General features: G+C 35.5%; 1 protein-coding gene and 2 long non-coding RNA genes across 3 annotated transcripts in view; all 3 read left to right on the top strand.

The window, feature by feature from the left end:
• cN-IIIB (cytosolic 5'-nucleotidase IIIB) overlaps positions 1–6,907 on the top strand; it is a 45,662-nt gene extending 38,755 nt beyond the window's left edge. The window contains exons 2-3 of the mRNA XM_067772739.1: positions 6,118–6,541; positions 6,610–6,907. Of these exons, the coding sequence (XP_067628840.1) occupies positions 6,118–6,541; positions 6,610–6,732 (547 nt within the window). The 3' untranslated portion in view covers positions 6,733–6,907. The remainder of the gene's footprint in view (positions 1–6,117; positions 6,542–6,609) is intronic.
• Positions 6,908–12,560: 5,653 nt separating this feature from the next.
• Positions 12,561–13,065, top strand: LOC137246529 (uncharacterized). Its single transcript, XR_010951537.1, has 2 exons — positions 12,561–12,806; positions 12,870–13,065. It is a non-coding gene; the product is annotated as an uncharacterized lncRNA (long non-coding RNA).
• Positions 13,066–13,960: 895 nt separating this feature from the next.
• On the top strand, positions 13,961–14,888 carry LOC137246530 (uncharacterized). The gene is made up of 3 exons (XR_010951538.1): positions 13,961–14,224; positions 14,394–14,618; positions 14,673–14,888. It is a non-coding gene; the product is annotated as an uncharacterized lncRNA (long non-coding RNA).
• Positions 14,889–16,033: the final 1,145 nt, after the last annotated feature.

Here is a 16,033-nt window from a genome sequence, read left to right on the forward strand (position 1 = left end):
ATATCTGGATTTAAATCGCATCCTGAATTAATTTTTGACCCGATACCTAGGGATCTTAAATTTTGCCACAGATTTTTAACCGGCAAATCAGTATCAAGCTTCGTTTTACAAAATTCTCTTTTAGAATTCTTAATTAGCAGCGTAGCATTATTTCCGGCTTGGCGATAAAACTCCCAAGCTGTTTCCGTAGGGTCACCTTTCCAACGACTATATAACTTATTGATAGATGTTTTTTTAACTTTTTTATTTTTTGTAAATTATTCATTATTTCGACATTTTTGAAATTTTGTGTTGAGCTTTTTTTTTTTCTTTTTAATTTGAGCACCCACGCCTGTTGGGAGGCTTACCTCCTTCCGGCCACTCGCCGTATTTACAGGGCTTCGGCCCACGGTCTGCGCGCACACACAGAGCTACGCACACGCACTTTTCCCTTTAATTCTTTGTCTTTTGTTTCTTTTTATATTAATAAAAATTTTTTTAGTTTTTAAATATAGTTTTCTTTTATTTAAACTTTTAGTTCTTTAATACTTTTATTTATGATTAGTTCTTTAGCACTTAATTCTAATTAGTTCTCTAACACTTTTGTTTCTTTTATTGTCACTTAACTTTAGTTTAAGTTTTACTGTTACGCTAAGTGCGTAAGTATATTTTAAATTTTTTTGATTTTTATTACAACTTACGCGGCGGCTGGTTCACTTAAAACTAAAAACTGCCGCTAACGCAACTGTGGCTAGGCAGCTTTTCTTTAGGTTGCTTAGCAACGAAATAAATGATGGCGTCGAGCAACGGCAGTTTCAACCAATCTGAAAATCTCCGCGTTGCTCGACTCTAACATTTTTAGTGATGCCAAGTGCATCTGATGCATGGTTGCATCTTGCACTTTTCCAAAGAGGGAGTTGCCAGCTACAATTTAATTTAATGCAATTTACTATGGCACTACAAATACTTAAGGATATCGGGTAAGTCATTTATATACAGAACAACAGATAGAGCCTTGAGGGACGCCTCTTAAGACCTGTAGGAAGTCAGACTTTTTACCATCTATACGTACTGCTTGAGTCCTATCGCCAAGATATGATCTTATAGGGGCAACTGCATGACCAGAGAAGTCAAATAAGTTTTCCAGCTTCCTACAGAGCAGAGAGTTGTCTACAGAATCAAAAGCTTTAGAGTGGTCAAGAAGTGTTAAGAAGGCAATGTAACTTTCATCCACTCGCTCACGAATTTCTTCTGTCAGATAATAGTGCCGTTGTACAGCTCCGCTTTGACCTGAAACGGGACTGACAGGAGCTTGTATTCATGTACATATGATGCGATTTGCCCATGTAGAATACGTCCAACGACCTTAGAGAGGAAAGAGTGTATGGCTATTGGTCGATACTCATTATTTTGTTTACGGATTGGAATAACTTTTGCAGCTTTCCAGTATATTGGGAAGACACCGGTCGTCAAAATTGAGTTGACCAAGTATGTGGGGAAGGATTTTGGGAAGAATGGCTTTTAAAAACTTTGAGCATATACCATCAAGCCCCACTGCGTTAGACTTCACAGAAAGTATGGCTTGGACAACATCACAATTATCGACACAAACAAACTCAAAAGGGCTAGTGTCAACATTAACACGAACGGAGTAGTTATCAATACACACATTGTCGGCTGAGTTTGGTAGTCTTACAAAAGTATTTATTTCGTTGATGTCTACATCAGGGGGATGGGACAGGTACTTTTGGGCTTACCAATTCCTATTTGTTTGATTTTGTTCCACTTTTCTTTTGTATTCAAAGCAGAACTAAACTTATACTTAATATAATTTGCCTTGGGCAGCCTTTTGGATTTGTTTGCAGTAAGCCGAGTTTTTTTTAAAGCAGCTATGCACTTCGACTGCTTTGTACCCTTTCCACCGTGAGTAGGCTTTTGGTTACGAAGGTGGATAAGGTGTTTTCATGTAGAATTGAACCAAGGGCTATTATTGTATTTAGGTGTTTTTATTTTTAGTGGAACGTGATCATCGAATAACTTATTTATGTTATCCTGCAGAAACTTTGTCTGGTCATCAACCGATGTTAACGTACGAATCAAGCTCCATTCAACCGACTCAACGGACTCAGCAAGAGAGTTTGGCTGTAAGTTTAGCGTGAAGCAGGGTTTGTTGGAAAATCTTTTGTAAGTTTTCCCGTTCCTCAAAGGAAATCCTATGAACTCGGACGTCGCATGCAGCAATTTGCAGTTCCTGCTTAGATATACAGTTTTCCTGCTTACATACTCTCTGTTTTAGTGTGGCTATTTCATTTTCGAGGTGCCTAATCCTCTCAAACATACTCTCCATGCGATTAATTCTACCACTTAACTCGTTTAACTCCTTCTTCAGGCCTTCAAATTTATCTTCCAGTTTTCTGTATGTAAACTCCATCATACACTTTTCTGCTTCCATTATTTTATTGGATAACGAGTCATTGTACTTTATCAGTCGTTGGTCGATTGTACGGATGAGGTTAGGAGATGAATCGCTTAGACGAGGAGCCTTTTTAATTATTTCAGCTTCATTGCCCAAGGTCTCGCCACGACGCTTTCCAGAATTTTGAGACATGGTGTTCCAAAAAAAATACTCCGAAAAATAGATGAGTTGGAACCAGGTGGCAGCACAGGTGTAGATGGTATAATTTATTTTAGGCTACCAACCGATAGATGGTGCAATGCGAATGTTGAATTACTGAAAGCTTTCAGCACAGGACTTGGCGGGAGATTTTCGGTTGTTGTTGGTAGCTATATTATCAAACTTTCTTTGTTGTACCACTGTTGTTATTGTGTTATGACGAATATACTTGTGATTTTCATTAATACTCCTATTACCGTTTACAACTCAACTCTGGTTGGGTTGAAAATTGCCAATTTGGTATTACAGATTACAACTCAACCTGTAAAAAAAAATGTCGGTTGAGTTGTCTAGTCTTAACGTCTTTTTGTGGAATTACCGTTTACAACTTTATGTTGGTGTAGTTGTCAAAGACGTCAAAATCTTACAACTGATTACTAGCAGTTGTCTCATACAATTTTGCAGTTTTTTTGAAAAAATGTTACGTTTTAGAAGACGGTTCACCACCTAATTTTTAATAAAAATTTTCAAAGTTGGTATCAGAAGACACGTTTCGACCTCCTTTTTTAGAATCCGAAAGCAAACATTAAAAATTTCATTTCTGTCATATCATTTCGGTTCAAATTGTCATGTGGTTGTTGTATTTTGCCAAATTTTTTGTACACACGAATGCAGAAAGGTGTTGGACCCACCCAGGGCTATTTTTACAAATCGCGGCCAAAGGCCGCCAACGCAGAAAGGTGTTCTGTGCAAAAAAACTATGGGTCGGACCTCATATTTCGGACCCTCTGGTCATTTTGTGGGTTATTGTAAATATTTTTCGACAGAAATAAAATTTTTAATTTCCGCTTTCGAATCCTAAAAACGAAACGCGGCTTTTGATACCACCTTTGATAAGAGTTAGATGGTGCACGGGCTCATAAAACGTTACAAAAAAAAAAAAAAAAATTTAAAGATTGTAGTTTAACCTTTTTTAATCAAACAATAATCAACAATTTTATACACATTTATAGCGACATTCCGAAGTTGGACGAGGCTGTTCGGATGCAGTCAAAATAGGTGAAATTATGCGAATATGAGTCCCAATGATACTAATCACTACTCCTGGGAATCCTGTTTTAGAGTAAAATACAATTTTTGCTGTTTGGGTTTTAATCCACCTCGCACAAATATGCTCCTCAATAATATCTAAAACCAGTCCAACACCAAAATCATTTCCACAGCATTTTTGATAGCTGCCATCAGCAAGGAATCTGAGTGTGGCGCATAATTTTAAAATAGGGGTACAGCTTTCCCTCGAAAGCATTTGCGGAAATGGTCCTTAATTTTGTTTAGTAATGAGTAAAATGCTTCCTTTCAAATCTGCAAAAATAACTTCATTAGAAGCTCTTCATTTGTCACATAAACATTTTCTTACTTGGTGCTTTGTAGTTTCAAGGGATTGGAATGATCACGCGAATGTTTTCCGTATTCGCGACATGTCAATCACCAACATTTTCGCCATTATAAAATAGATTTCATATCATATAATAACTTGTAACAACAAAATCACTTTTGCAAATGCTTAAACGCAAATGCTGTTCATTTATCTGTCAAATCATCACCTTCCTAGGTTGACAACACCAATTCAACTTCAACTGAAATAAGTTGCAATTCGTAATACCAAATAGGAGTTGAGTTGTCTTAATTACAACGCAACTATGATACCATACCACACTACGGGTATATTCTGACACCCTAACCCGCTGGAGGGTTTTCAGTGTTTTGCAGGAAGTACGAAGTTTTCATTACAATTTTATTAACTCAGTCACCTTATAACTTGTATAAGAAAATTAAAACTAATTGAACTCACAACTAATTGCCGCCTTTGATGCAATTCAGAGTTCGTATAGCCTTCATAAAAATTGGTGCATACAGATAGCACCAACCCCGTAAAAAAGTGAAAAAATTGTTTCATTGAGAAAATTTTCACATTCGTTGGAAAGGTCTAAATATTTTCTTATACGATCCCACCAAAAACTGAATATCGGTTTATAGCTAACAAAGTTATAGGCTAGCAGAAGTCCAAAGGTACGAAAAAATGTTTTTTTTGCACGTTACTAATGATAGTTTAGTTTAGTTTATTAAGTCTATGATCGAAAAGAATCTTACAGACTAGAAACAAATGAATTGAAAGATATAAAAACTATATAGCAAAACTTATATACGTAATTAACTTGTAAATAATAATAAAAAAAATAACATTGAGTTAAATAAGTATATAAAAATAAATTACAGGCACAATTCCAGAGAAGACTTGAACGTACTTCTCGACAAAGAGAAATCAAGAAGGAAACTCCCTGAGAGTCTATTAAATTCGGTAAGTGCGCGGAAAATCGGGTCGAACATGCAATAGTTAGCTCTACCGACACGCAAGTAAAAGGGCAGGAACGTACGAAGACACCTATTAGGTACATTAAAACTAACTTTAGCTAGAAGAGCTGAACAATCCAAAGAGCCAGTGATGAGATCATAAACAAACATTACTAGATGCACAGCTCTCCGGATTTCAAGAGACAGGAGATTGATAAGTATGCAGCGCGAGTAATAGGATGGGGTTGGATCGTCAAAGTTAATAGAAAATAAGCAAAATCTAATGAATTTTCTTTGAACCCTCTCTATTCTGGCAGAGTGGCCACTATAGATAGGATTCCAGACAACGTCTGCATATAAAAGGAAATCAGACGAATTAAAGCAGGAACCAATGTCCAAGGACCAAGAATGCTACCCTGAGGTACCCCGGACGTTGCCAAGAAAGGTTGGGACTTACATGTCACATTGACACGCATAAATTGAATATATTCCAAAGAGGTATCACAAAGATAAACTAGAGAACTTCAACAACAACAGAACTTCAGGACAAAGGCACAGAGGCCGTCACTGTCACATTTTAACGACACATTTTAACGAGCATTGCTGACGTCATCGCCGGAGATCACGAGGGAGCCAAAATCTAGACGATCATAGAACCCGGATCGCGAAAAAGAGTCATTCAGATCGGCAGCAAAGTTTGATTTAAAAAATCAGCAAACAGCTCAACTGTTTCAGGTAGGGACTGGGAGCTTACTCCATTAAAGCTCATGGAGATCGGGATATTCGTCGAACCACGTTTGGAGCGGATAAAGTTCCAAAAGGCTTTAGGATTTTATTTAAGCTCATTTTCGAGCCTACCCATATAGCGATTATAAAGGAATTTGTCAAGGACATTACATTGACGCACACTGGTAGTGAACTGTTCTCTGAGAAGGATATTATTTGACTGATAGACTTGGGGGTGTCCAGAGAAAATCTTGTATTCAGTCATTCTTAAATCTTGGAGATCTACCAGAAAAATTGTACGACCTCCCAGGTATTTTTTTGGTATCAAACGGTGTAATCTGCAAACTGTAAAAAAAATGTTTTTCCGTTCTGTTGTACAAAATAGTATGCAGTAAATATATACATATGTACGTACATTCGAGTATATAATTTTAATTTTTTTTCAGCGGTTTTCCATTTGATGTAAACGAAATCGATGAAATCGCTAAAAAATATGCACACTCTGTTCGTGATAATACTCAGGAGCTATTTCGAATTTTAAATGAACTCAATGTTCCCGTGCTGGTTTTCTCAGCCGGTCTGGGGAATTGTGTTATAGCTATGCTTCGACAAGCAGGAATTATGTATCCTAACGTGAAGGTTATATCAAATTTCCTCCAGTTCAAGGATAGTATGCTAGATGGATTTAAAGAGCCAATTATACACACTTTCAATAAAAATGAAACAATGTTGGAAGGCAGTGATTACTACGATCTGGTCCATAATCGTGATCACATAATTCTCATGGGTGATACATTAGCTGATTCGGGTATGGCGGATGGTGTTCCTGCATCGTCTCATGTAATGAAGATCGGTTTCCTATTCCATCATGTAAGTGTTACAGTCGTGTACATTTCTTTATATTTTTTATTGTTGGTATGCTCTGTTTATTACTTTAGGTACAAGAAAATATGGAACAGTATATGGACACTTTTGATATTGTCTTGGTAGACGACCAAACAATGGATGTGCCATTAAAATTGTTGGAAATTATACAAAGAAAACTTCCCACAATCGTCTAAGTTTTTGATTACTTAAAGTCACAAAATTAAAAGTAGATTAATAAAAAAAATCAATTTATAACTAACCAATCAATAAGAAACAACTTACATAAGATAAAAATATGTATAGAAAAATCGTGTTGTCCATTTAACTCAAGCTCAAATAAAAGCACGGCCAAAGAAATTTATAAACTTACGGATGTCAATTTTCGTAAAAACCGAAAAAGTTAGAGGCAGGGATGCACTTTAACGTTAAGCTAATCGTTTATCAAAAAATTTCCACCGTTTCCGTTGAAACACTTCGAAATATTATCGATAAAGAAATTATGAAGATAAATTGTATCTCGTTTTTAACCGAAACGAAAAGCTTTCGTTAACGTTAAAAACGTTAACAAAAACGTGATACTTTATGTTTGAATTGTGCTGGCAATGCTATAGCCATGGTGAAGCCGTAAGGTGGTAACAGCGAGCGCACATACACACACAAACTCCATGTAATTTGTTTGTGTAATTCGTTGGTGGAAATGTCAAAAATACTCTGAGAAATGTTCGTACTGTCAAAATTCGTGAGAAAAGTTGCAATCAGCTTGGGTAATGCTTTCACCTTTAATGACTCCGCCATCAATCAGCTTTGCCGGCATAGTTTGAAATTAATAATCAACATAAACGATTTGATTTCGTTTTGATATGGCAGAAAACGACTTTGTTTCGTTTATTAACGTTAATTATCGTAACGAAATGATATCGGTTCGTTGGTTAAGCATGCCTGGTTAGAGGTGATTATAATAGAAATAAGATATTTTTATTGTATTGAATTAAATCGTCTGGCGGGATGGCATCTACAAGGCAGATGATTTTTCACTGAGAAGTGATTTATGGCAGAAATACACTCGGAGTGCTTGCCAAACGCTGCCGAGGGTCGACCTCGCTTGGAAAAATTTTCTTCGAATTTAAAAAAACTTGTTCTAAAATTTTGATGTTGCTTCGCCCGGGCGTGAATGACGAATTAAAAATGTATAAAATAAGTTAAGCTGGGTCACGTAAATACTAGATACATTTCGTTTTATATAGGTGATAACTGCTTTCGTTTTTTATATTCGATGCCATTCATATGCCACCACATATTAAAATAGAATAGAAGCTTTCACTTTTATCGGTTGTAGCGAAAACCAAATTGGCATTGCTTATCCTTTCAACGGTTCTGCTCCATTCATTTCACCAACGGTTTTACATGCAATATTTCTCAAATGTGTTCCTTTTTCCAAAACCTCTTCAACACCTCCAGCTACTGCTTGGAGCTCTAGAGAACTTAATTATCTAAAAAACAAAAAAAAAAAAAAAAACACGATTCTTCAAGCGTTTCAAATTATCTGCTTCTAATAGTGATTATGCTGCATATTCCATCTTGCGCCTTAAGTACAACAGGCTACAGATAAGATGTTATAAGAATTATCTGAGGAAGATTAAGCATCGGATCTCTTCCAATCCAATTCCAATTCCTGTAGTTGCTAAAACTCAGCTGTTCTATGATGTTGCCACATATTACTTCAGGGTTCGATTTGGGTAGTCACTACACCACCCCCTTTCCAGAAAATTCGCCGATTTGCTGGCATCAATACTTGTGGCTTGTGTTATTGCTGTTAATTCGTCTCAATCATTATCGTGTATGTCTTGGGGTATTTGTTAACAACCAGGTATGGCCCGTCGTAAGGTCTCTCAGCGGCGTTTTAATTGTATCGTCGCGTAGAAAAACATGGCTGCATAAGCGCAGATCCTTGGGAACAAACACCGCAGGTTTACCATGCTGTGACGTTTGTATTGGCCGAACGGTCTCGAAATGCCGTCGTAGTGTAGTAGTTCTCGTAAAAATTATGTTGGTTATTTGGAAATAATTCCTTGGTTTGTGTTTGGAATTGCGTTTGCGTTTGCGTATGCGTTATCGATTCTTTGCTTTGTTTTTAAATCCACCACGTCGTAGTGTCTTAGGAAATCCGCACCTATTATAGGATGCGCAACGTCGGCGATTATGAAACACCACTTAAATGGCCGTCCCACAGTGGCTAAAGTGGTTAAAGCATGGCAAAAATCAAAAAAATCATGAAAGCGTTCGCTAAATCTAATACATGTTTCTAATAGCGGTAGAGCCGCTCAAAGTTGACCAATTTTCAACATTGGGAAAAATTTGAAATTTTTCTTTTTTCGTTGTATTTAAAATGGTTTTGTGAGTAAATAAGGCGGCCGGTTGTCGTTTTCTTGTATAGCAATTAAAGATAATTTAATTTAGGATTGAAACAAAAAAAAATTGTTTTTTTTTTGTTAAAAGTTGGCGGACGTACCTGTTTTTCGAAATGCCTATTTTTAGGCCCTTTTTAAAACTTTGATGGAAAAAAAATGTGCTCCGTCAAATTAACAGTAGTTATTTGTGAAATATTCAGTAACCTAAATTCATAAAGTCTACCTGCGTCCAGCTGCAACTTCACTTTTTACATCAAATAAAGTTAAACAACCATGGGCATAACTACGCGCCTGAGCAGGTATATATAATTCAGTACGGCCGTAAGGTCGTTTTTGTTATTGGAACTTGTTAATAACATACATTTTTTTAGTTACAAACTGTATACCTGAAATTCATTTTAATAATTTGAGTAGGTATATAAAGCTATCCATCATACAATGTTTACTTAAATAAAGTGAATAGTATTTTTAAATATAGTTCACAGTTTAATATTTAGTCAGATACACTCGAAGCCAATTCTAATATGTATCTAGAAAACTCGAAACTATTTGCGGTGTTTAAATCTACAATGTCAAGACGGGACTTCGTTGAGGCTATTATGAGAGAATTAGCGGGTGAAACAAGCATTAAAGAAAAGGAAGGACTGGAAGAAAAAATTGGTTTACAATACATTATGATAGAAAGAAAATGGAAGGACGTCTATCGTAACAATTCAAAACTTCTAAGTAAGCATGAAAAGTGGCTAGCTGACAAAACTTTTTTGAACGAAGAAACGCCTAGCACGTCAACCAATCCAACTAGAGGGAGACCAACAAAACCCATAGATGAGTTTTCTACCTACACAAGGAAAAGGAAGCTGTCTGATACCAAAAAACCTATGGCCACGACTCATCTTTCAGAAGCACTGGCTATTAAATATAAAAAAGACGAAGAAAACGTGAAGTCTCATATAACAGAAGCAGTTGCGGTAGCAAGTCCAGTGCGACTGATGAGGATCAAAAACAGCATTCCCACACCACCAAATGCGCTACATAGGAAATACACTCCCGAAGAAGCTTTGGCGCTGTTTATAGATCTCGGTTTAACGAAGAAAAAATATATTGCGTAAGTCATTATTGCAACGTAATGCCGATATTTTACCTGGATACAAAAAAATTACTCAAGCCAAGAAAGAAGCAGTTCCTCTAAGTCCCAAAATAACCGAAGTATCAGCTGAAATTGAGCTACAAAACCTAATGGTACATACTGTAGTGGTACTTGTTTATTGTACCACTTAGATATGTTATACGAAAAATTAAATTTATTAGTTATATTTTCTTTTGATTTCATCGAGTGTTAAACATTTTCATATATCAATTTTCTATCAATTTTAAAACATCATTTTCCTTAAACTTATTTTCAATAAATTATATTATTATTACTGGAATAAATTTATATTAATTGGTTATACTAAGAGCATAAAATATGGCGAACCAGCTTATTACGAACAATATAACAATTATTTTAAATAATTGGCGGTATTAGTTGTGTCGGTTCAAGTGACATTATAAAGGATATTCTTTTATTAAATTTCTACTAAACACGCGCTGATATCAGCGATAAAAGTCAATATTATACTGGTTATGTTTTTGTTACCAATTTTGAAGCAATGGAACCTGGCTATTGTGGTGTTAATATTTGCGGAACTACAGGAATTTAAACAAACACTATTAGTGGACAAACTACAACAGCGCTGTAAAATACATCAATTGGACTTGTCCAGGTATCCCTAGATACTAGTAAACAAAACACATTTTTTAAAAAATATTTAAAAAATAAAATTTATATACATACTATATTGATTGCAAATCTCATCAGCAAATCAACAGAAAAATTTTATAATAATTAAAGGCATATTTCTAATATTCTAACTAATACAAACGTTTCATCATTTTAAAAAAATTTAAAAGAATTACAAAGAAAGTGATTTCAATTATTGTCTTTATATTTACATAATTGAAAAAAATTCAATAATTAGTTTAAGTCATTTGGACTATACAAATATGTAATTTCTCTACAATATTATATTGTATATATATTATTCATTGTAAATCCATCTCCAGTGAATTTATTTTAACAGTGGTTTTTATTTTATTTCATTTTTAAATATTATGGTTCTGACCAGATCTCAAGAAAATCTACTTACTTTTATAGAAAGTATGCCGCTTACAATCAAATACTTCAATCACTAATAGTCAAATAGTCACATCAATGGCAACGCAAACAACCGCTATTTCTAACTTTCCAACAATTACGACATCTCTAATAACACAAAATACACTTACAACACCAACTGTCGCAAATTTCCAATCAGTTCCTATAAGTTCAGTTCAATCTTTTTCAAACAATCAACAAGCTAACAGGTTGTTAAAATTACCACAATTTTGGTATGAAAATCCTGAAGTATGGTTTATCCATGCAGAAGCACAATTTTCTATAAATAATATACTTGAAGATTCAGTAAAATTTCATAATGTTTTAATTTCTCTTCCTCAAGAAATTGTTTCTAAAATACTAGATGTCATTAATCCTCCACCAATGACAAACAAATATAAAACAATTAAAAGGATATTGTGTGAGAGATTAACTAAATCTGAAGATAGTCGACTAGAACGACTATTCTCTGATACTCAGCTTGATGAAATGTTTAGTCGGTTCTAGCTCCATTGTTGGACAAGAACTACTTTTTAAGCTTTGGTTACGTAAATTACCACAACAAGTTCAAGCACATTTAATGTCTTGTGAAAAAGAAACCATAGACAATAAAATTATTATTGCTGACAAAATTTATACTCTTTATATTAAACCTCAGGTTTCCTCAATTTCTCAAAACTCTTCTTTGGAACAAACTATTCAAAATTTAACTCATTTAACTTCTGTACTTTGTGAAAATTTAAATAAATTAACTCTTGATGTAAGTGAATTACAAACAAGATCGAGATCTAATGAACGAAATAATTTTAACAAATTAAATAAAAGAATTTTAAGGAAACGATCAAATTCTCCAAACAATATTTGCTGGTACCACTTGAAATTTGGGAATAATGCAGTTAAGTGTATTAAACCATGTAAATTTTTTGATATAAAACCAAATCATTTAAATTGAATCGTTCTATCATGCCGGTGGCTGATGATAGAAGAACTGTCAAACCATCTAGCCGCCTTTTTATTTTTGATAAGCAAAACAAACTTAATTTTTTAATAGATACAGGAGCTGTTGTTTCAGTCATTCCTCTTTCAAAATTTAAACAATTTAAGAGAAAGTCCGATTTAAGTTTATCAGCAACAAACGGAGCAATTATCCACACTTTTGGTTCAAAATTACTCAAAATAGATATAGGACTAAGGCGTGAATTTCATTTTCCTTTCATTTTGGCAGATATTAAAACTCCAAATTTTTTTGAAAGATTTGGACTTTTAGTGGACATTAAAAATAAATTGGTTATAGATTCAGAAACAAAATTAAAAGTAGTAGGTTCTTTTGGATTCTGTGAAATTTTCGAGCTTAAATTACCATTGAAAATTAACAAATTTTCTGAATTGTTCAAACAATTTCCTGAAATTACAACCGAACCAAATTATACTAAACTAGTTAAACATAATCAGCCCTATTCTGCATTTCGACTTGGATTGGAATTTTTTCGATTTGGCAATTTTGGTATTCTGTGTTCCAATCTCTTTCGATCCAACTTCGAATCGTTCGATTTTTTGTATTCTGCATTTCGATCGTAGTTCCGTTTTTCTAAGTTGCAAATTAGTTGGCGGAAAAATATTTTCTTTTTATTTTTTTATTAATTTATAACAGAATTTTAACAAAAATGTAAGTAAAACTTGTTAAGAAACGTAGAAGGCTTGATGATGATTGTTTTTTATATGTTTCCAGGTCAAAAACAACATGTCGATGTCGAAGTCCTTGGACGTATTTGCCCCGCAAAAGTATCTATCACATACTTGAAAGCATCCTTGTTAAGTCGAAAGTTTTTTTTGAACCTAAATAAGAAAATAAGTCATTAAACTTTACCACTTTTAAGTTCAATTTCTTACAATTCGTCACTCATCTCAAATGGATTACACAAATTTCGCAATATTTGCCTTTCCATTCTCGCCTGGCAATTTTCGTATGCGTTGCTTTCCAACTCCAAAAATAATGCCGCGGCTATTGATTCCATTATAATAGACAGCTATAATCTGTGTCTGTTCGTTGAGTCCAATTATATGCCAAAGCAAGTTGCCGGCGTAGAGGAAGGTGAAGCGAAAACGTAAACAATCCTTGCGGAAAGAATAAATAAACCTTTATAAAGTATTTTAGGCCAGTGCAATGAAACTAGCATCCTTAAGATTCAAAAATGGCAACTATATTCGTGCAGGAATCCGTTGTAACAAAACTTGGTGGCCACGGCAGGGAATTGACCAAAAGAACGACAAAAACGCACTTACAATTATGAAAGCACTTCACTCAAAAAAATATAACACTGCGGCAATATATTCTATTGCTTTTTTTTTGTACAAAATGGCGTGGATAATAAAATATAAACGTTTTTCAGTGTTTTTTACAAATTTTCATTAATTTATTTTGTTCCAATGTTCACACATTCCGTACCAACAGCTGATTTCGAAAAATCATTTGCTCTTCCTCTTCTCTTTACGATTCCGTCGTAATGCAGAATACCAAACTTCGATTAAAGCGGAGCGTAGAACGGGAACGTAATCGAAATGCAGAATAGGGGTGAATGCTGTTCATAGAATCGAAACCAAAGGAGTTTTACCATTTTCAAGACCACGTCGTTTGGATCCAATTAAACTTAAAGTGGCCAGAACAGAATTTGAATATTTAGTCAAAATTGGTGTTTGTAGACCTTCAAGTTCTTCTGTTGCTTCACCTTTGCATTTGGTTCCTAAAAAAGAAATTGATGATTGGCGACCTTGTGGAGATTATAGAAGACTTAATCACCCCTATTCCGCATTTCGATTACGTTCCCGTTCTACGCTCCGCTTTAATCGAAGTTTAGTATTCTGCATTACGACGGAATCGTAAAGAGAAGAGGAAGAGCAAATGATTTTTCGAAATCAGCTGTTTGTACGGAATGTGTGAACATTGGAACAAAATAAATTAAAGAAAATTTGTAAAAAACACTGAAAAACGTTTATATTTTATTATCCACGCCATTTTGTATAAAAAAAGCAATAGAATATATTGCCACAGTGTTATATTTTTTTGAGTGAACTGCTTTCATAATTGTAAGTGTGTTTTTGTCGTTCTTTTGGCCAATTCCCTGCCGTGGCCACCAAGTTTTGTTAAAACGGATTCCTGCACGAATATAGTTGACATTTTCTGAATTTTAAGGATGCTAATTTCATTGCACTGGCCTAAAGTACTTTATAAAGGATTATTTATTCTTTCCCCAAGGATTGTTTACGTTTTCGCTTCACCTTCCTCTACGCCGGCAGCTTGCTTTGGCATATAACTGGACCCAACGAACAGACACAAATTACAGCTGTCTATTATAATGGAATCAATAGTCGCGGCATTATTTATGGAGTTGGAAAGCAACGCATACGAAAATTGCCAGGCGAGAATGGAAAGGCAAATATAGCGAGATTTGTGTAATCCATTTGAGATGAGTGACGAATTGTAAGAAATTGAACTTAAAAGTGGTAAAGTTTAATGACTTATTATCTTATTTAGGTTCAAAAAAAACTTTCGACTTAATAAGGATGCTTTTAAGTATGTGTTAGATACTTTTGCGGGGCAAATACGTCCAAGGACTTCGACATCAACATGTTGTTTTTGACTTGGAAACATATAAAAAACAATCATCATCAAGCCTTCTACGTTTCTTAACAAGTTTTACTTACATTTTTGTTAAAATTCTGTTATAAATTAATAAAAAAATAAAAAGAAAATATTTTTCCGCCAACTACTTTGCAACTTAGAAAAACTGAACTACGATGTTGTTGTTGTTGTAGCAATGCTCGCCCCACCTAATAGCCGCGACCGATCACAAATTGTCATCAATATCCTCTAACGGGAGTCCAAGGAAACTTGCCGTTTCAACAGGGGTGGACCATAAGGAAAGGGGTGTTAGAGGCGTTGGTTCCACATTACAATTAAAGAGATGGTTGGTGTCATGTGGGGACACATTGCAAGCGGAGCATACATTTTGTATGTCGGGGCTGATTCTGTATAGGTAAGAGTTTAGGGGTATTCAACAGAAACTGTTTGGTAGCACGTAATCGGCTGGCTAATTGCTTTGTATGTGGTCAAGAGCGTTTCTTTATCTTTTCCCCAGGTACTGCCAGCAAGGGATTTGAGGATTTTATTACGGCTCTGAATTCTTGGAACAATTGCGGTTGCGTGCGCACCAAAATGTAGATCCTGATCAAACGTCACACCCAAGATTTTGGGGTGTAGGACAGTCGGTAGCGTAGTGCCATCGACGTGGATGTTCAATATGGTCGACATTTGGGGCGTCCATGTTGTAAATAAGGTCGCGGAAGATTTAGTCGGTGACAATGCCAGGTTTCGCGAGGCGAAAAAACTGGATAGATCAGGGAGATAGCCGTTTATTTTATTGCATAGCTCATCGATCTCTGGGCCTGGGCCTGTGGCCATTATTGCGCAGTCATTGGCGTAGGAAACGATTGTGACTCCTTCCGGTGGTGAAGGTAGCTTAGATATGTAGAAATTAAACAAAAGCGGGGATAGGACACCACCCTGTGGCACCCCTTGTTTAATTCTCCTTTGTTTTGATGTTTCGTTTCTGAATTGCACCGATGCCTGCCGACCACCCAGATAATTTGCGGTCCACCTTTTAAGACATGGGGGAAGGGTAGACCCTTCCAGGTCTTGCAGTAACGAGCCATGGTTGGCCGTATCAAAAGCTTTTGATAGGTCTAACGCTACGAGTACTGTTCTATGGTGGGGGTATTGATTCAAACCGCAATTTATCTGGGTGCTAATGACATTTAGCGCGGAGGTAGTGCTATGGAGTTTTCTGAAGCCATGCTGATGAGGGGCTAGCTGCAAATGTGCTTGGAAATAAGGGA

Source organism: Eurosta solidaginis, chromosome 3 (assembly GCF_040869045.1).
Source record: "Eurosta solidaginis isolate ZX-2024a chromosome 3, ASM4086904v1, whole genome shotgun sequence".
Lineage (NCBI taxonomy): Eukaryota > Metazoa > Arthropoda > Insecta > Diptera > Tephritidae > Eurosta > Eurosta solidaginis.